This window comes from Gavia stellata, chromosome 2, assembly GCF_030936135.1.
Source record: "Gavia stellata isolate bGavSte3 chromosome 2, bGavSte3.hap2, whole genome shotgun sequence".
NCBI lineage: Eukaryota > Metazoa > Chordata > Aves > Gaviiformes > Gaviidae > Gavia > Gavia stellata.
In genome coordinates this window covers 12,111,168-12,133,057 of record NC_082595.1, presented here as the reverse complement: position 1 = coordinate 12,133,057, position 21,890 = coordinate 12,111,168, and the positions used below count along the sequence as shown (strand labels likewise).

At 48.5% G+C, this 21,890-nt stretch overlaps 1 protein-coding gene across 1 annotated transcript in view; it reads right to left on the bottom strand.

Moving 5' to 3' along the window:
- Positions 1-21,538, bottom strand: part of PKDCC (protein kinase domain containing, cytoplasmic) — a 37,254-nt gene extending 15,716 nt beyond the window's left edge. Inside the window, exons 1-3 of the mRNA XM_059835093.1 lie at positions 20,817-21,538; positions 6,522-6,644; positions 3,161-3,432 (exon numbers count right to left, since the gene is read on the bottom strand). Of these exons, the coding sequence (XP_059691076.1) occupies positions 3,161-3,432; positions 6,522-6,644; positions 20,817-21,491 (1,070 nt within the window). The 5' untranslated portion in view covers positions 21,492-21,538. The remainder of the gene's footprint in view (positions 1-3,160; positions 3,433-6,521; positions 6,645-20,816) is intronic.
- Positions 21,539-21,890: the final 352 nt, after the last annotated feature.

Sequence of the window (21,890 nt, the reverse complement as noted above, 5' to 3'; positions counted from 1 at the left end):
AAGATGCATTTATGTAGATATTCATTGATGGATGAATATTCTCCATTTTAAAATTTTTAATTACAAAAGAAAAAACTATATGCCTTTATCATCACTTGAAGTGCACTTAATTTTCACATTGTTCTTTAAATTTCTATTACACTGCCAATATTACTACCCACTGCAAACTCAGTGTCATAGCAACCTAAGATGGAGATGGACAGTTCAGGATCTGACAAATTAAACAGAACTACCAGCCATAAATATTAGGTAATGAGCAGAACAGGAACACAATTGGGAAATTGCCCTGCTTTACATCTAATCTGCAAAGCAGAGTAAACACTTTTTCATATAAAGAGACCACATTGTCAAACAGAAACCTCCAGGGACTCACGCTCAGGAGGGAGACTAGCAGATGTCTCACATAAGCACAAATTAAAAAATTAAGTTACTGATAGCAAAAATTGGTCATAGACACAGGTATTATCGAGCTGACATTTTCCACTTACACAATCAGTATTTCCTTGAGATTTTAACTCCCTTTTTCATTCCTTACAAAAATAGTATTTATGATTTTCCCGAGCGGGATTATACCCAGGTGGGTTTTCTTAGTGATGAGTATGAAACAGCCAATATAAATACATACAGAAATATAAACAGCAGCATAACATTTGTAATGAATAACTTGTCTGGTAAATTTTACCTCATTTTTTTGCTTAGACATTATCTATAAAGCAGAGTCTGACTGATTGTCAATAGTTCTTTGCAAAAATTCAGTAGCCGTCGTTTACTTTGCTAAACGCTGGATGGATGTGAGTCACGGAGGTTATTGTTTCTGCGTGGCTATAGAAATACACGACTTGTTCTAACGCAAACACCCACATGTGGAATTCTGACATGTAGAGACACTGACGCCTGCACAACTTAATTGCATGAACATTTGTTATTCATCGATTGCAGGGCCAGTGGCATCCTTTGTGATCTGCACGACACAGATTATCAGGTTCTTTTACATTTGTTCCTACAGCCTTTTTTTCCCCTTTCTTTTTTCTTTTTGAGAACTAGCCAATCTTAATTTAAAAATTGTCAAAGATGGAGAATTCATCTCAGCCATTGGTTAATAGTTCAAAATATTAATTATCCTTACTTTTAAAACTGTCCAGTGCTTTGAAAATTGTTCCTCCAAACATTTGGAGGAAAAACCATTGAGACACATTTGTGACAGAAGGTAACCATCTGAAAGTCAAGATGGGCCAGCTCTTGCATAGTGGAGTTTTTTCCAAAACGTTTCCTCTCCTTTAATTATTTACCTGATAAAGAAACCAGCTAGATAGGCTAATTATACTTTCAAGGCTAGGGCCTGCTATATTTTAAAATTACAAAGGGTTTACGCACGGTTTGACAAACTACTGCTTTTGACTTCTACCCGACAGCACCAGCGACCCTTTATTGAGGGCAGTCTCTAACTCTACAACAAGAGTGCATCCATGAAAATATGAAATTTAGTAGCCTATACCTAATGAACTGAAGATTTAGCCTTCCAAGGCAAGTGCACAGAGTTTCTTGCTAATGCCCTAGCACGGGTGGTCATGGCCTATTATAGCATGAATCTGCTGCTGAACAAAGCCCCACTGTCTCTATCGAATTAAGCAAGAGCAGTGGCTGAAAACACTGGGGCACTGTGCGTGCGTCACACACTGGTGCGTGGTTCAAAGGCAATATTAAGAACTGTAATAGAAGAAGACTGCTTCCTCCAGCAAGACCAGCAACCTGCCGCGAGCCCACCACGCCGCAGACATATCCCCACTTGCGACCGAGATAGACGGGTGCCTGTTAAAGGTTTCTTAGCCAGACCAGTAAAACGGTCTTAACCAAAAGCTAGCAAGCTAAGCAGGATCTTTAAGCCAAGCAAATGGAAACGGAAAATTTTGCAGGACGCACTAAAAACTGCGCTGCACGACTGCAGATGGCTGTCATGTGGTGCAGCCCATTTCAGTGTGGTCAGCTAATGCGACACACATGCTGGTGAGCGCCCTGGGACCAAAGCAGAAGACTCTCTTTGGAGCAGCCTCTCCTCGCTGTGGTCTGGCAGGCAGTGAATGGCACGATACTTGAAAGAGAAGTCTAAGAAATGAGCACACCATTATGGCACTGCTTTGAGATCCTCCTATCTGGATCAGAGAATGCGGCCGCCTGCCCCAGCAGCGCCCGTCAGCCGGAGCGGCGGCAGCATGAGGAGTGTGGCACTGAGAGCATCAGCTACCGGTTCCCCGGAAAGCAGCGACACGGCTCCCTCAGCATTCCAGCCCAGCCCTCCGAGGGGAGCGATGACTGACGGGGGAGAGCCAAGACCACGAACACAAAGCCATCGCCCAGAAGGACTCCATTGTAAATCTGGAGAAACCTTTAAAATCTAATTTGGAAGACAGATGCATCAGCTGAACGCTTTCTTCAGCGTGGCCGACTGGTCCAGCATGACCCGTCACCTACGCGTTCCCCATCACGGGCACGGTGCGGCCGCGGAGCGGGAGCGGCACCGCGAGCCAGTCCCCCAGTGCCTGCCCACCCAGAGACAGGGCTGTAGGCAGAGCAGGGGGGGCAAAAGGGAGCACCCCTTGCTTTAAGAGGATTACACCCCAGATTGTCAGCGACTGAGGGTGCTCTTCGTGGTCCCGTGGCTGCGCCAGGGACTGTTATAACCCTACCGAGGCAGGCTCCGGTGAGGCAGGGAGCATCAAGCTGGAGTGCAGGATGAGACCTGAGCTCTAACTCTGCCTCTGAAGCCAGCCCTTCCCTCAGCCCGTGGGGGAAAAGGCACGATGACCCTTCTTAACTCACACTGAAGAAGAGCTGCAAGAATTGTCTCACCACAGAGCTAATGGGCCCCCATCTCCACAGGCGGTATTTCACTCCTATGAAAATCTCAACTTGTGTGAAGAATTCAGCAGGATTCAACCAACATAAAATCAGACTAAGTGGTGAATCACACTCAAAATATGCAAAACATTTCCAAAGTTATAAATGCTACGTACTTTCACAAATGAAACAATTATTCATGGCTTCACTTACCCTTGGGTAATGGTTCTGACACAATATGCACTCGTTGATGTGAATAACTATAAAGGATGCTGGAGGCTTTTTGCCCGCTCTTAATTCTCTTTTACCTTCTCCGATCACGTACCTGTAGGCGTTATAGAGATTCCTCTTTTCGTTCATACTCTGACACCGTCCCTCAACCGAACACGGCAAGGTGAAGTTCCTCGCGGGGAATTCCATAAAGCAGTCACTGTTACTGGTGCAAGAGCTCTCCTCGATGCTGGCATCATCCAGATCCGTCACCTTCAGTTCCCCATCCACAATCACGAACTGCCGAGGGCGAAAATCCAGTAATGTCACAGAGCCAAGAGGAGAATGAGCCAAGTAATGCAGAAGCCGAACTAAGCTGAGACATATCTGAAATGCAAAAACGTGGGTACCTTGCGTTATTTTCTCAGTACAAAGTATATAAATGAAACCACTTTAGCTGAAGATATATTTGTAAATATATGACTTCATATAAGCATTATAACTTGTCCTCAAAAATGAATGTTGCCACTAAGGTATTTTTCAAAGAATTAACACAGCTGATTGTAAAACCCTTCGAGACTTGAAACAAAAATAAGTTTCTTTACCAGTGTTTTCCCACACTTCTTGAAGCAGGGCTCATTGTTGCTATTCTTAACTTTTAATAGGAATAAAAGCATTAACTTTTAATAACGCATTATGCACAGACCTTGACCACGCAGCCTGATTCTGCTCTTTTACAAACTCCAGGTCTGGAAGCTTTGGCCGGAGCGCCCTGCGCCCGTGCCTGGAGCTCCAACTGCAGACAGTGCCTGTATTGCCTACGTACTGATCCTGCCTTTTGACCACTTTTATCATTTTTTTCCATTGATTCCTCTTATGTTTGCCTTCTTCCAGGGGAGAAGGAAGCAAACTCCCAGAAAAAAGAGCTCCACAGCTTCTCCGTAACTCTTCACTGTGCCTCAGGGTAAGCACCTACATCCATCTGCCTTGGTGGGTCTACCTTGGTGCACCCTCATGTGCCACTTCGGGGCTGGGGTGGGAGCTCTGTGCTGATGCTGCACTTCTCAATTGCAGGTTAGAAACCTGAGTATTACTAGACAGCAAACTCGATGAACGTTGAACACAGCCCCTTTACCAAAGTACTGTTTTCAATTCATGCATTCCTTTAGAGTCCACTATGTAACATGAATGCAACGTAGCATTAATATGAACGCAGTTAAACATGGGAATTTTTATTCTATGTATTAAATTAATAACAGGTCTTATTCAGTCTAGCAAGCTTTTTATTTAGAAGTAATCTTTGTTTTCTGTTAAAATACACTGTTAAGGCCACGTGCATTGAAGTAGTCAAATCTAAATTCAATCTTGGGGCATAAACAGTATGCTCAGGGGAGCACCTAAATATGTCCTTCATAAGAAAGCTGAGCACGTCTGAAGTTATCCCTCACAGACCCTGCACCTGTGGGACATTTGGACTATCTCACACTTCTATAATCATTCTCCTGCTTGACCAGACTAGAACGTTTCTATCCTACTTACAGGACACCACAGTTCACATGGAGATGCCTGTAGGTGTAGATGAACACAGACCTGGTTATGGGATGCCAGACTTGACCGCCCGTTCCTCCCTCTGGAAGGACATGGGGTTCACATATGTGCCATCCCACAACAGGCTGTATGTAAAAGGCACATCCAGCCGAAACTAACCTATAATACACATATCTTCAATTGCCAACAAACCCAGAATTTAGTTTGAATAAAAACACAGGTTGTCAGCTGAAATGGCCTTTCCTCAAACGCCAAAAAGCCCCTGCTCCTGCAGTGGGAACCTCTGTCCCCAACCCTGACAGGCTGCTGCCCTGGGTACCTGCTGCCAGGCTGGGACTGCAAATGCCCCTGTATGACAAGCTTTAAGCACACAGATGAAGGCTCTGCTCTGTGTCACAGACCTCTGCCGAGCACAGAGGTGCTGATCTGGGGAGCAAGCTTACTGCCGAGTCCTTCAATACAAGGAAATTATTTGTAGGAATAAGGTCAAATAATTACGCAGCCATTTTTAGGACCGGACCACAAACAAGTCTCACGTATCAAGAAGATACGGTTTTATTTCCTCCTGCTTCTCTGCGTTAGTTGCATCCTAGACAAGCTAATGAGCGTGACATTATCTAAGACGTCATTACAGCTGTCCCAGGAATGTTTCATCTGTAATTCCACTTCTGTAAATCAGCTCAGCACCTTCACCTAATTCTCCTTCATCTCCCTTTGCAATTGCTCACTCAGAAATATCCATGCTGGAAGGAAACTTCCCTGTTTATTACCCGTAATCTAACATATCTCTTGGTCATCTACTTTGTACGTAGTTACCATCACAGTCCATTATTTGCATTCCTTGGATCAGATGAGCCGAAGACAGGTCTTGTATTTCGGGAGCCGTGGAGAGTACCTCTACCACTTGTTAAGACCGTACTTCTTTCAGGAAAAGGGAGATGAAGCTTAGCGCAGGGAACATACTTCTCTTTCTGTATTAGTAAAATAAACTCTGCCAGGGAACATTCCCGGGCACAGAAACTTAATCCCACACACACACTTGCCAGGACGGTCTCTGGCCCGGGTCTGGCCAGGACCAAGGCTGCTCTCCCACACCGTCCCCAGAGGTGATCCAGAAGGCAGCACAGCCCAGGACGGGCATCCTGCGTGCAGCCACCCGGCCTTCAGAGAGCGCAAGAATTCAATAGTACAGAGGTGGGCTGCACCTCGCTGGTTCGTCTCTGAGATCAGTCAGGCGCCCTTTTAATTTTCTGGTACAGATGTAGCCATGCAATCCAAACTGGTTTAGATGAAGACTGCTGCTGCCTTGCAACGTCTTCGGGACTCAACCTCAGCCGACGACACGTCCCAATACACACTGAGCGAGGCACTGCTGTCTTGATCAAAGCATTGCTGCAGTCTGGCTTCATTTTGGACAAATTAAGTGTGACCTTCGTGCTCCTGGTAAATTGCCAATGCAGTGGACAACCCGGGTTTGAGATTTGTGTACATTTATTTCACTCTTCCCCCAGTGAAAGACAAACAGAGCAGGAAGCAGTAGAAAACAATTATAAAACCAACCTATGATAAGGATCAGGAGAGAAATGTAACATCCTTCTATTGTTTAATCCCAGTTGCAGAGCACAATGCTCAACGCCAAAAATCCTGGGCCTCGAGCTTTAACAAGTAAGAAATGTTTGAAGACACCATGTAAAAAGCATATAACCGGCTACAATTAGATAACATCGACAGACAAAATAGCATGGTATTTTAAACACTGCTGAAAGGGAATGCTAAATGTTGTTTCTAAACCAAGATGTAATCACATGCAAGGCAAACGTTTAATAAATGTGAATTGCACTGCATAGTACATAACCCCTGTTTCATGCTTGATGTTATTTTGTATTCATCGGTCTCTTAAAAGTCCTTTTAAAACAGTTGTTACTCACTCGAAATCTGTCTTCCCAGGAAGTCTGTAAAAGCTGAATCATCTCTAAAGGCGAGCCTAGTTCAGTGATGGTCGTCAGTGTGTCTGGGATGTCATTGCTATCTTGGTAGCAATAGCCATAGAGCTGAAAAAAATCACAACCAGGCAGTATCAGTGTAATGTATCTCGGCATGCTTTTATGTTTCTCCATGGATGAGGTGCAAAGTAAGCATTTCTTAAAAGGCTCTGAGTTCTACACATTTTATTGCCTTGAAGTCACCCTCCAATAGCTTTTGCGTCCTCTCATATGAGGAACACTCCCTTGAAACTCCCAAATTAGCTAGCAGTGTGTCTTGTGGGCATCATACAGCACAAGGCCAGTAAAGTGCCCACTGCATGCCCCTCAGTAGAGGATCTTATCTCAATGAATGTTTAAGGAAAAAAAATAAAATTAAAAGATCCATGAGTGCAGAAACAGAATTCTATCTGAGGAAAATTAGTCTAGCCTATGCAATACCTGGCTAAATAAGACTGATTTTCTGCTTAAAAGACAGGGCAAAATAGCTTTTAATGACATATCCCATAGGACTACTTTTTGTGCATTGAGTGGCAATGTGTATTTCAATGACACGGTAGCTTGAAAAGCAATTGAAATACCAAAACTTATCTTTTCCCAGCCAGAAATTGCCTCTTGCTATACTTGATCGACTTGTGTGCAGTATGGTTAAAGAAGGGCAAATGCTCCACAATATTATCTGCCAGTAGCTTCTTCAATTCAAAAGCATTTAAATGGCAATTTCAGCTATGCTCCAGCTCCTTCTTGTATTTGCTTTCCAAGGACATTTGAACGATTAATTTTCACTTGCACAAATAATTGCACAAGAAGAATATTTAAAGACTGTGGAGAAGAGATGTCTTGCTTTATATGGAGCGGGACAATGTCTGACAGGGCTGGGGGACAGGCTTTTACAAACTCCCTGCCAAGCCCTGGCAGAGAGGCAGCTAAATGAGCCTGATAAGGATCTGGTTGCAACTTTCCAGCCAGAACAGCATGCACACAAAATAAAATTAAATGTAATCTCTGCCCCCAGTCAAATAAGCCACACAGTGAAAAGGTCTGTGTGAAAATGCAGCATTAAAAAAATGCCCTGCTGCTATTCCTCTACTGCCTTGCCCTGAGTAATTTGACTTTTCAGACCTCTTTTAGTTTTAAAAAGCTCAGGGAAGATGATGGGGGTCTCCTCTGAGCTGAGGGGACTCGGATATGGCCCTGCAGGAGAAGCCAGGCTCATGCAGACCAGAACGGGGACCGACTCCAATTCACCAGGAAAGCAGAGAGCCAGACCAGCGAGTGCCATCGCGGGAGGGAGCGGGGTGAGGCGGAACACAACCGCTGCGAGCAGATTCGGGTATCAAGCACGTTCTTACGGCCTGTGACCCTCCCAGAGAGAAAAGTAAAGACCAGGCTAAAGTCAGCAAATACGGGATTTGTTATGAAGCGCTCTGCTAGCTCTGACTGTAGCTGTCTACGTTTAAAGGAAAAAAAGGGTGCCAAAAATGTAAAAGAAGTAAACAATTTTTCTTTTTGGTGTAAAAATGGCACTGTATTTCAAAACAGCTGCTTAAACGTGGACGTTAACCTAAACAAAAAAAAGAGCTAGAAGATTTTATTTTAAAACATGCCGAAAAGATTTTGGCATCGATGCACAACAGAGAATTTGTGATAGATGCCGATATGAACATTTGAAATAGGAGGAGAGACCTTCCTCTTTACTGCCACAACCACGACAACCCATCTCTTGATCTAGAGCCATTCAGACCGGACTCGTGTTTGTTCCTCATCACCTGTGACACCAGTTTTGTGCAGCTTATTGACAGCAGTTAGACCTTCCTCTGCTGCAAACTATCTTAGAGGATCACATCAGCACAATTCTGTTTAAGCCTTCTGAGCTAACAAAAAATGAAATTAAATTAAAATATTTAATACAAAATATGTATCTTTTCTCAGAGACAAGCTGGATTCTGCAGTTCTTACTGGGTATTTCAGGTCTCCCTTGTGACAAAGGGGGCAGACAAAGAAGGCAGGACGAAGCTGGGTAGGTTTGAAAACCCTCACTTCCGAGTGTCAAAATCTAACATCTGTTTCTGTACCATCTGCAGAGCTCAGCGCTTGTCTTTAGCACAGTAATACTATCCATTGGGGAAAAAGCCATAAGGGAAATTAGCAAGCAATCCAGACTGGGAAATGACAGTATCGCAATAACTCTTGGTTCACATTAACACTGAATACAACAAAAGATAGCAGTCTTCATTAGATATTCTCAATGTTTGTGAAAACCATTCCAGGAATACAAATACGGAAAACAAACAACAATTATACGTTCGTTTGATTATAAAAACGTAATACATACATATCTGTACACACAAAATACCGAGAAATTAGTCTTATTATCTACTCATGTGCACATGAACACATAAGTAGGAATTAATTACAGGATCTATTTGTGTCTATTTTATCTCAATCCATGAATGCCAATAGTAATAATAATGATTTAGATTTGTTCTCAGAGAGCTGGAACTTCGCTCATCATTCTTTCATTTTAGTATCCAATTTATACCTTGGCAAAAGTCTTCACTGCCCGAGTATCTGAGTATTCAGTGTGTATTTTACTACATTAATATCCATTTAATCATTTCAGGCATTGTGGAAGCTTAAATGGCCTGATCCAGTTTTGGTTTCATATTAAATTGCTCTTTTTTCCTCACAAAAAAATTTTCTTGCACAAGTACTGCCAAACTTAATCAATCTTACAAGGTGAAAAACAGAGTACTGAGCAAGTTAGTGTAGGTCCAACTCAAAAAATACATAATCCAACCTGATCTCTTTATTGCTTTTACTTAAGTGAAACCTCTTCAGATGCAGTGTTATTACATAATTATATAGAGTTATAAAAGCACGGAAGTCTGAGATATAAAGGATTTATTGGGCTGCGTTTATACTTTTCTAAATGAGCTCCTGAAACTAAATGCAAAAATGCTCATGTAATTGCATGGCCATATTTGTATGTGCAATTACCATGATTACAAACTGAGCAAGTCCCAACAGCCAGTTAAGCATCTAAAATGGTTACATTCATCCCCTCCTGATGAACCACCATCCAGCATACAGATGTTACAAAATACAGAATATATATAGATGCAAAATACTCCAAGACAGTAATTCTTAGGCCTTTCGTTTCAGCAGCTGACTTATTAAGACACAGAAACAAGTACAGAGGTACTGCCCAAAATATTTTTTTTTCCTTCCTTTTGTTTTTGTCCAATCCATTTTAAGGTCTGAAATGAGACAAAATGGATTGTATTCCCAGACGGTGAAGTAAGAAACAGATAGCTGGATGCATGCAATAGCAAGAAAAATAACGACACGGGGAAACTGAATATAGCTGGAAGCAAGAGATGAGCCAAAATATCTCCTCTATCTGAAATTCTATTCGGTTGGACATCATTCTCAGCATCACAAAGCTACACTTTAGATATATTCACGAGTGATGGTTTTCATACGCCTTTTCAGCATGGTTCCAATCAAATGAACGGCAAGAAATACAACCCCACATCTTTTTGCTATCTCGAGTCACTGCATTTAAATGCTACCCCGATATATTTTTGTGTAGAATGTAATAGCAAGCAGTCACAATATTGGGATGCCTTTCTGTCTGTTTAGAAAAACGTAGGCCAGAGGCGAAATGTTGACCTGTTCTCACATCATGTGCCGTAATCCATTTCGAGTAGCCCTGTTTACCGAATCCTTCCCTCGCTGCTTGGACTTTCTCAGTCGTAAAGGCTCGGTTCTGCACTAGCCGTTGCGCACCCCAAACTCCCACTGACTTCAGCAGTTTTGAGGCACGCTGGGCATCCAGGGCCAGCCCCTGTGGAAGTTATGTTGCTGTGCAGGAGCCCGTGTCCCTACAGCCAGTCAGTTCACCTCCCCTTACAATGCCCTTTTACTACAAATTATGGGGACAGAGACGCCCCTTTCAGAGGAGCTGGGGTGGGGAGGGAGGGCGAAAGCAGAGGTCAGACCCTACACAAAAGCTGACAAGCTTACTGAATCAAAACACAAAATAAAGGAGCTTATTAAGCTGTCATCAGCAGGGTAAGTCTGTGCAAACAACGAGCCCTCCTGCATTAGCGTAGGCACCCCAGCTGGATTTTCAGAAAAATAAATGTCGAGCCAGAACCTCCGCCAAAGTGTTACATTTCATGTATAGAGGCTGCTCGGTCGGGAAGGGTAGGACGGGCCACCCTGCCCAGCCGGGCTCCGGCCACCCTCCCCAGCCGGGGCTGCGCGGGCTCGGCTCGGCCCCACGGCCGGGCTGCGGCAGAACCGCTGCCCCGGCTACGGGAGGGCAGAACTCCTCTGTACGGATCATGCCATTACAACGCACCGCCAATCATCTTCTTTGCCTTGCTGGGTTCTACCCTTAACGTTCACAATTTCTGGATTTTTCTCTACAACCACAAAAGCTAGAAATCTCCCCCTTCTTTCTTTAATGAACACGAGATTTCCAAGACTCCAGGAACAGGGACTTCAAGAACACTATTTCCAGCTGTAATGTAAGCGACACGTTCAACTGCATTACACCAGAAGTAATTTCTAGAAACCTAATTCTCTTCTAAATTGGACCTGCCCAACCTAACTACAGTAAGGCCTCACTGCTGCCCACAATAGAAAAGGGCAATTTAAAAAAACGTCACTTTTATGAAGAGCAACAGTCTTTAATTTCAAAAATACACGGACACAGGGTTACTTAATCAAAACTGGTTGTGTCAAGACGGTATTTTGCAGTGACTTAAGGATGCCCAGGGGGAATAAAAAGCTCCCACTGACATTGCTAGCCATTTGAAGAGCCATTTGTTCGAGCTGCTACCCGTCAAAACCAGAACAGCACATTTTACAAGCTCTTGCCACTTTATTGCCATCAAAGTGAATGTAATATTTTTTATGCAACCAGTTCTTGGATTCTCCTTTCATTCCTGGAGCGCTGGGACAGCCCCTGCCTGGTACAGCTATGATTTGCCAATACATGATTTGAGATGTTTATGTCACTCTAAGATCTAGTCATCCCTCGGGTTTTAAATATTTTCCTTCATTGCTGATGGTTTATACATATATAAATATATACACAAGCACATATATGTATATACTTGTGTATATATGACATATGTATGTTTATGTGTTTATATAATATATACACTTATTATTTGCATCTACATCTTAATATGTTTTATATACATATATTAAAATATTTTTATACATTGCCATACTTACTCAGCCCAAAGGCATCTGCAAACCTGTAACATGCATCTCCCTGGAAAAAGGATGGGTTCCCTGAAAGGCCTAAACTTAATAAAGACCGATCCAACATCATCTTTCCTGCTACAGGATATATAGAGACGATGCATAAGAAGCAAATTGATTCACCTTTTTGAAATCTAGCAATCAAGCCCTGCCAAGTGCTGAGCTTCACTGGAAAAAGACTTTCATACAGAGTGTCCCCAGCACCACGCAGAACCTTTTAAGAGTGGGACCAAAACTGCGTGCTGACAGCTGTGAGACAGGATTTCCTCTGCTGCCAGATACTGGAACTGAGAGCAAGCAGTGGGTAATTCAAATATTAAACTCTAAATTCACAGCTCTGCCCAGGCTTTTATTTATAAAGGCATTATTACAATTAGCACTAAACTCCAGAAGGTACAAGAATCTCGTATCTGGCACTGTTACTAAACATGGAAGTTCATTAATAGAAAAATTGGAATGTATCACTTAGAAACACACACGTATGTATATCTAACTATATCTGTTGGTATATCCACAAAGGTCCCCAGATATTTCCATATATTTTATATGTATGTGTGTGTATACGTATCCATATATACCTGCTGTTCTGACACATATTATGTTGGCTATAATCTTATGATTTATTAACGTTATCTCCCTTTTACTCTCCCTGCTTTCCTTACACTCTGAAGTGGAAAATTCTTCTACTAAAAACATTTACAGCACTTTGAATTTGCATTGCGCTGCACAAGCTCAAGGCCCAAACCTGCAAATATTTAGTCACGCAAGTGGCTTACTCCTGTAAAGCCTTCCAGTGAAGACAAATAGATCACTCATACAACCATGATTTCAATGGAAGTATCACTGCAGGCACAGTTCATTATCTTGTAAATAGCCAGACCAGAAGCTCCCCTGACCTCCATCCATAGGACTGCATTCATTTCCACTCCACCGACATATTAACCCTTCGTTATGACGTGATTTTGCACTACAAAACTATCAACCTCGGTGCACCACACGTTCGGAAGAGCTTGACTTGGATTCATTTGTATAATTCTTCTTTCTTAGGTATCTGAGCCATATCACTGTCTACTTTATCATGGTGAGCTTTAAAATAAGCTTGGAGTCTATCTGCAGCTACATAGCCCAAGAAAAAAGCAACTCTTTTCCAAACTATGTTGTTCCAAATTTGGCCTAAAACAATATAAAACATCCATGTTTGGTGCCTACTACCTAAACTGAGTGGTTCAGCTGAGTGTGACAAAAAATAACAACTCCTTTAAAATTAGTCTAAAGTCAATATTAGTATTAGCATAGTGCCTGTGAGAACTAGTTCTTGTCAAGTTTTTCACGGCCATCACAGAAATGAAAAATTGCAATGGGAGTTAGATGTCACGAGGCACCGATCTGAACCATCAGATGACTGTGTTGGCACAAAAATCCATGAAAAAGACATTTTAAAAAAAAACAGCTTGTATATCTGACACAGACACTTCATAAACCAGGGCTGCAACACTTCTAAGTGTGGGCCAGCTCACACCTCTGTGTGTCCACCAACACTCCCTGGGTCCGTGTGGCGAGCTGAGGGCCAGAGGAGCAGAGCTCTGCCAGCCCTGGAGTGCCCTTCCAGGGATCATCTCCCGCCTCCTTGGCTAACCACCACAGCCCTAACAGCCCTTCCCAAAATACGACTGCAACAAGGAGACAGAGCATGTACAAAAGGGCCACAACCACCCGTTGCAAAGATAGCATAGAATAGCATAGAATAGCATAGAATAGCATAGAATAGCACAGAATAATTTCAGTTGGAAGGGACCTACAACAATCATCCAGGCCAACTACCTGACCAATTCAGGGCTGATCAAAAGTTAAAGTATGTTATTAAGGGCATTGTCCAAGTGCCTTTTAAACACTGACAGGCTTAGGGCATCAACCACCTCTCTAGGAAGCCTGTTCCAGTGTCTGACCACCCTCTCGGTAAAGAAATGCTTCCTAATGTCCAGTCTAAACCTCCCCTGGCACAGTTTTGAACCATTTCCATATGTCCTACCACTGGATACCAGGCAGAAGAGGTTTACCTAGCTACTCCACGTTTGGGGGAAGGAGGGGGAGTGAAAAGAGACGCTCTAAAAACCACATGCTTTCCCTTGCATTTCTGCCCTGGTCAGAATTCATTTCCAGGCCAGGATATTCACAAGATGGAGTGGCCTTGTTCACTCGCTGTCGCTCCTCTGAAAAAAGCAAGCAGCAAGGGAGAACTTGATCGCACCCACAGCATCCCATGGGATCCCACAGCGATCTCCCTCAGCTGCTGCTGTGCAGGAGGAGCGATGCTGGGCTCCCCTGAAGGAAACTGCATGAGGTTGCAAGTCATCAGCTCCCATAAAGGAGGCAGAAATTCAAACCAGAGTCTTCTGGAAAGATTTACATGGCACATAAAACTGAGAAGCAATCATAGAAATCATTCAACAAATGATTGGGATTAGTTTTATGAATGCCGTTTTCAAAAGGACAGACGATGTAGCCCTTTTAACTTATGTGGTGGCACGTGCCTTATGGAAATCCGTTCCTGCCAAAGGCTTTGCAAGTTGAACGCCCTCTGCCATCCCATGCAATTCAGTGGGAAAAAACATTATTTGGCCACTTCAGCATCAAGACGTACAGCTTGCCTTCCAGTGACACGAACGGTTAGAGTCGGTTTGCAATTGTATCAGCTCTGCGCTTCCAGCAGCTCTGGAGTTCTTGTTAACAGATCCTTTCTTCACTCTTAAAAGTGCAGGATAACATCTGGGCCTTTTGGGAAGCAGTCTCGCAATAAAGAAGCACTTTGTGTAATTCCTCTTTCCTCGCCAAACCACATCTGTCTGCTCTCTCTGCCCTTCTCCACTCCACCCCGAAACTCCTTGGGGCTGTGGGGACATCTGTTAGCAGCAACGAGCTGCCTCACGGAGCCATCAGTAGGTGGCACTGCCTGCTTTTTCCTCTCCACCCACCTAAGTGTCCAGTGCTGACACCCTACATCCACCACCAACAACAATTTTCAAGGATGCTCAGGTGACTTAGATGCCTCACCTCCTGCAAGGTGCACCTACGGCAACGTCAAGCAGTGGAGTGGAGCGACCGGGACAAAGGCACAGCTCCGTCTCCGCTCGCCCGCGGCGGTGGCAGCTTTACCAGAGGAAGGAGGCAGCGAGCCAGCGGTGTGAACCTCTCCTGCCACCTCACCAGGATTTGGCAGGCTCATCTGCCCGTGACCTGAGGTTCCTCTGATCCTAACGCCAGTTAAACAGATGGTGTCAGCCTGGTCTTGCACCGTGTGTGGTGGCCTCATTCATCTTTAGCCAACCTGTCCCAAGAGCAGCTCAACTGAGCTACTTTAGAAAAGCATTAGAAAAAATTCCCCGTCTAAACCGACCCTCCTACTTGCAGCAATCCCCTACCGATGACTGCGTGCAGAGCGCATGGTCAGACCCCAGCTAGCCCCAGCCCCAGCCTGGAAGGTTAATTTTCATTAGGTGCTTGGCTTTGAAAGGTTTGCTCCTAAGAGCTGTGAACCTCTGCTGCCCCATCCGAAATTCAGAATGACAAATTCTCCGTGCAGTCACCCACCAGCTGGTATCAGCAATCACAGCACTCCTCTCAGGCCAGCCATTCCCAAAGTTGTCATCATCAGACTCCAGCCAACTGCAGATCAAGGCTTGTTGCTGGGAATCCTGCACCATTGCCACCACAAAGGAGATTCAATGTCCACCCGCTGGCAACAGGGAAGAGGTCCCCGAGTAGCTGTTTCCACCATGGCTTGATCTCCCCTTCCCCCCTCCTTTCTGTGAAAACAACAGTGGATTCATGCAAGAGGGATGGGGAAGGACCAGACCTTCAAGAGTCCATACACTCCCTATGCAAACGTATTTGCACTGGAAATTAATTGTGTATTGGCTTTCTTCAGACTTGGAAAGACTGTCTACTTCCACTTGGAATAAGCAAACTGTATGTAAAGCTTTACTATTTTAATTCTCACATTAAAATTAAAACTGCCCTATCCTGCTGGCTTTGCATATGTACAGGGAAACCATCAGGGTAAACGCTCTGTTAACTATCACATGTAAAGAAAAGAAAACCTTATTTAAAAATAGGTATTTAAAAATACCATGACCGTCTAGCACATCTTAAGTCTATTGAACTTGTCAACAGCAAGTGATGTATTATTTTCAGTACTGTTTTATTCAATGAATTTTCTAAGTGATAAATATTCTCACTGTAATCATGACCATTTAAAACAAATCAGTAACAAATACACTAGAGCTAACTGAACCAATTCATATAGAAACCGCTTTGACATCGTAACTGGGATGGTGACTTTTTTAGTGTTGATGCCATCTCAGTATTTCATCTGCGTGTTTCGACTTTACACTAAAGCTAAATAAGCCAACTGAAGCAGCCTTGTCTGGGCAGTCAGCAGACCACTGGTTCTGTTAGCAGCTGGTATCTTCCACCAGCTTCAGACAAAGCCAACCCTTTTCCTTAAGCTTTTGTTTGCTTTTAAGAAAGCAGTAGCTGCTTCTTAAATGAATCATTGTGAACTCACACTAGAAGTGCTGACCAATAGCTGTCACAGAAATAAGCTTGCACTTTTCCAAACGTCTGCCCTTTCAAACCTTCCCTCCCCTCTCTTCAGCTTCAGCAATGCAAAGGAAGAAAGAATTCCTCCAAAGAACCGCTTATGCCCATGAATGGCAACACCCTTAATTCTGATATTCCAGGGCTATAATTACATTATTACAGTAAATCAAACATTGCCTTTGTGTCTTTACAATCGTGCTCATTGTTTAAAATTAACTGCAAATGGTTTGATTTTCTTTCCTTCCTCAAATACGGGCAGGGAGGAATTAAAGCACACTAAATCATCTTCGCCACTAAAATGCACGGAAAGCCAGCATTCAGACAGCAGCATTTGAACTTTGCAAGAAAAGAAACCGCAGCACGGAGGGAAAGGAAGAGATCAGGCACCGCATTTGACACAGAGCGACTGCAAAGCAATTAGCGGGCCGCTAAATCCTCTGTTACAATAAATCAGTGACCCAGTTCCCTCTCTTCCCCAGCGCCCTTCATTATAAAATCAACTTTAATGAACTACCCCTCTCTTCCCCACTCCAAAGCAAATATATTTCCACTGCAGTCTGCACCTGCCCTTCCCAGCGGCTGCCGCGCCAGGGAGCCTCGGGCAGCCCCGGCGAGCTGCGGGGGCAAGGGGGGCCGATGGCCCAGCGCTGGCACTCCGGCGGGCACACAGGCCCTTTTGGGGACGGGCAGAGCACGTAAAGAAAGATAGGAGGGCAAGCTGCCGTCGCCTCAGCGTTGGCTAATGCGAAACCCCTGTCCCTCTTGCCGGATTTCCACGTTTCTTTTGATAGACTTGATTCGCCACATCTGCCGGAGCTGACACATCTGGCTCCTTCCCCAGGCGGAGGGCACGGTGGATATGTCAACATGTTGCCTGAAGGCAGCGGTACTTTCTGGAAAGAGCTCTTTTCCCCTCTATCATATATTGTACAATAATCAAGTCTTTTAAAAGGATGGCTAAAAGAAAAAAATAAAAAAAAAAAGCTGATTTTGACAAGAGACAGGCCAGAATGAGAACTGCTGAGACAGTAAAGAACAAGCCTGTTATCTTACAAGCTACACTTCAGGCTGTCAGCTGCCAGAGATTTACAGGAAAACCCCCTTTCCTAGGACCGAACCTACACGAAACTTTATTCCCAGCAAGAGAAACTGACGAACGCATTCACCCCGAATAGCCCCCGACCGGGGCCGGGGCTGCTCGGGGGCGGCCGGGCGCGGAGGAGGAGGACAGGGCAGCCCGGGGGGGGGGGGGGGGGCGGCCGCCGCCGCCGCGCCGCCCCCCTGCCCACGGCGGAGGGGGTTGGAGGAAGACCCGCCGCTCGCCCCGAGCCAGCCCCGGCTCCTCGCCAGCCCCGGTGGGCGGCTGCGGGGGTGCCGCCGGCTCCAGCCGGGGTGGCAGCCGGGCGGCGCTCGCAGGTGGCAGCGCGGGCGGGTGCCGGCTGCCGCCGCGGCGCGGAGGGAAGAGCACCGCTCCCTGCCCAAAGCCCCCCCGGCTCCCCCCTCGCTGCCCCGAGCCGGGGCTGCTGCAGGCTGCCCGCAGCCCTCCCCCTGCACGGCAGGCTGGCAGGAGGGTGGCATGTCCTTCGAGCTATTTATAGCAGCCGGCTCCTATTCGGGTATGCCGGGTGCCGCCGGCGGGGGGGGGGGGGGGAGGGGGGGCGGGTTAAGGAGCAAAAAAGAGGTAAGGAGGAAAGGCAGAAAAGCTCCCGGCCTTTGCTGGCCCGGTTGATGTTGTGTGGTGCCTGCGGCATCGGTAAGCAGCGCGGGTCCTACTGCTCCAATGGAAGCTGAAGCGCCTGTCAAAAGCCAGGAGCGGGGGGGCGGGGGGCGCGGGGAGGGTTTTGAACTGATTTCCCTCGGCCGCAAACCCTGGACAGTGATTTCTAAGCCCTGGGCCAGCTTCCGCTGAAAACAAGCTAAAAATCAGTCCTGAGGTCGGTAGATCCTGTCCCCTCGGAGATTTTAACAGAGACATAACCAATAAATCTCACGTTGCTCGCTGGTGCCCGTCTTCTGCACCGGTTTTACGACTCCAGTGTGACACCGGAGACCTATTCCCGGCCCATACGGCTGCCCCGACCGTGCCTAGATAAAGCCTGTCAGGTCGATTTTTATAGCCTCCTTTCAAGGTAATGTCTTACCCAACGTTTATCCCTCACTCACGCCGCAGTGACCTCGCCCCGCGCGCCTCCAGAATGAAACGCGTTGAAGAAAACGGGCGGGGGCGCGGGGGGCGCAGGGCCGTCCCGAGCTCCCCCAGGCAGCTCTGCCAGCGGCTCTGGAGGCGGAGGGCAGACAAAGGAAAACGCGATGACAAGATCGGAACGAAACTTAAAACATGTTTCTGATTTAAGCGTAATCTATTTTTAAGTCGGGTGGCGCGCAGATACGAAGCCCGAACTGACACGCGGGGTTTTTGCCCGTGAGAGCGTTTCCCAGCACGGAGGCTGAGCGTTTCTCCTCCCGGCGCTTGTGGACGCGCCCGCTCACCCTCCAGCTGCTCCAGCCCCGGCCTCCTCCTCGCCGGGGGACACCCCGCACCTCGCCTTCGCGTCCCCCTCCAGAGCCCACCTGACATCGCGGAGCGGCGGAGCGAACGGCTGCGGCCCCTCTCAGCTTTGCTGCCGGGGGAGCGGTGCTCCGGGCAGCCTCAGCGGCGCAGCCCGCGCTGCCAGCCGGCTGCCGGGGGTCCCGCTGCCGGGGGTCCCGCTGCCGGGGGTCCCGCTGCCCACACACGCGGAAACACCACGGCGGCTGCTGGGGACCCTTCGCAGACAACGCGGCCCCCTTCCATTTTGTGAGGAGGACGAGCGATTTCCCGATTCATCTTTCCAGAGCAGAAAACTGCACGCGAGTAACGCGGGGAAGGAACGCTAGTGCCTACCAAAACGACCGCAACTTTAAAAACACACGCTTCAAGCTCGACCTGGCCAGCTCGCTTCCACTGAGCAAGAAAAACAATATTGGGGGGAAAAAAAATCCCCTCCGCGTTTACAACTGTAGGGTGCACTTCCTGCTGTCAACTCAATCAGTAACGATGGCTGCACCCAAGCACGGGCTTCCCAACAAGAATTCATCCCAGCGACAGGGGAGCAAGTAACATCCCTACTAGGAGTACAGCTCTTTGTAGCTTGCTAGATGTTGCTCTCCTTATGGATTATAGTTAGACCTGGCACCACGGAGGAAAGAATATGGAAATAGGAAGAGGAAGGAAGGAAGGAAGGAAGGTTGGTTAATATCTATTTTCTTGTTGTGGATGAATCATGACTACCCTTTCTTTGAACAGTGTATGAAACTCGAGAGCTTTGATCGTCGGGATCTGAAGTTCTCGTGGGGGAGCTGGTACTCCTGCTGCTGCTGCTGAAGAAACACAAAACTCCTTTACTCGTTTCAGTTCAAAAAGCACCTACTGTGAGACCGTCTGGTCTAACGTTCATTTTTTATTCTACCGCAACGCTCATGCTATGCGAAACGCAACAGGAATTTCCACACCAGCATTTACATCCAAATGGACCCGTTGAGATTCATGCTGATGTGTAACAGTCCTACTGTGCAGCCCTTCTGGCAAGTGCCGCGGTCTCGGCGCGCTGACTAAGAGGACTAACGCTCGGCCTGTCCTCCCCGGTTACTGCTCCGGGTGCCAGGGCTGCCTGTACCCAGCACGGCGCCGTCTCAGAGCCCGCAGGCGCCGCCGGGGAGCCCCCTCTGCCCCCTCCGCTCCAGGGGTGCCCGGAGCACGCGGCGCTTGCATCCAGGACGGCCTGTATTTCCTACATTCGGGGAGCGCTTGCCGATCTCCGAGTCCTTCCTCAGCCCTCTCCCTCGCCCCCTTCCTCACCTCAGCAGTATTTACGAGGAGGAGCGATCAGAAAGCAAGCCGCAAGGCCGGCCGTGGCGGAGGCTGCCGGTGAGGTCGGCCCCGCACCCGGCGGCAGGGGGGATGCGCCGCACCCCGCACCTTCACCGGCCTTGCCCCCGGGCCCGGCGCGCCCCGCCGGGGCGAACCCCTTGTCGGCGGGGGGGCGAGCACCGCTGACGGTGCGCGGCTGCCGGCGGAAAGCGCCCATCGGCGCGCCTCCTGCCTCCCCCGCGGAGCCGCCGCGCCCGCAGGGGCCTCTGTGTCAGCACCGCCGCCCCCCACCGCGCCCCTCGACGGGGCTGCGGCTCCCCGCGGGGCGGGGGGGGGGGGGGGGGGGTGGTGGTCCGCGGCACGGCCCCGGCCCGCTCCCCGCTCACGCTCGGGCCGGCGCCGGCAGCAGCGACAGGTTGCCCGCGGCGGGGCCAAGAAAGCGGCGGAAAACCAGCGCAACCCACCCGCCCCGGCGGGGCTCCGCGGCCGCCCGCGCAGGACCCGCGTACCTGCAGGACGTTGGCGTGGCGCAGGCGCTGCAGCAGGATCATCTCCTTGACGATCTTGTAGGCGGCCAGGCGGTAGCAGTCCCCCAGGGCGGAGAACTGCCGCACGCAGTGGGCGATGTCGTGCCCGCCGAAATCCACCGCCTTCAGCGCCACGGCCAGCGTGCGGTTGAGGACCGCCTTGTAGACCGCCTTGGTGTACCCCGAGCCCAAGTACTGCACGCCGCTGACATTGCGGATGTCGCGGCAGCCCAGCAGCGGCGGCTCCAGCGAGAGCTCGGCCCAGGCGCCGGCCCGCGGCCCCGCCGCCGCCGCTCGGCCCCGCGGCCCCGGCGGCCGCGGCTGCTCCGCCGAGGTGCGCGGCGGCGCCAGGTCCATCAGGCGCCGCTCCCGCGGCCGCAGCGGCCGCCGCCCCGCCGCCGCCCGGTGCTGCCGGTAGCGCAGCACCTCCTCGTAGCGCTCGCGGATCTGCCGCGCCAGGGCGGCCCGGCCGCCGCCGCCGCCGCCGCCCTCCTCCTCCGGCGGGTAGAGGGGGGCGCCGGGCGGGGAGGGGGGCACCCCGTCGCGGGGCGGCGGCGGCGGGTGCTCGGAACCGGGGATGAAGAGGACGTTGAGCAGGGTGCCCAGGAGGAAGGCGAGGCAGCAGCCGGCCGCCACCGCCGTCTTCCTGCGCCTCATCGCCACTTCGCTGCCGGCTTGTCCAGCCTTTCGGGCTTCTCTCCTCTCGCCCCTTCCCCGGGAACCAGCTCTGAGGTGGGTCGGTTCCCCCCCCCCCCCTTTTTTTTTTTTCCTCCGGGCTGTGCCGGCAGCAGAGCGGACCCGGGCGCTCAGCCGCAGCTCAGCCCCTTACGGCGCGCCCGCATGACACTTGCCTCCTTGCTTTTAAGCCTCTGAAGCACTTATTATTAGAGGGACGCGGGGGGGGGGCGGGGGGGATCCCCGGCTCGCTACCCCCGCCGACGCGCACTGATTGACAGCCCGGCCCTTCCCGCGGCCCGGCCGAGCGGCAGGGGGGCCTGGGAAACGTAGTCCCCCGCGGAAGCCCCGCCGGCCTCCGGCGAGCCCGGGAGCCGGGAC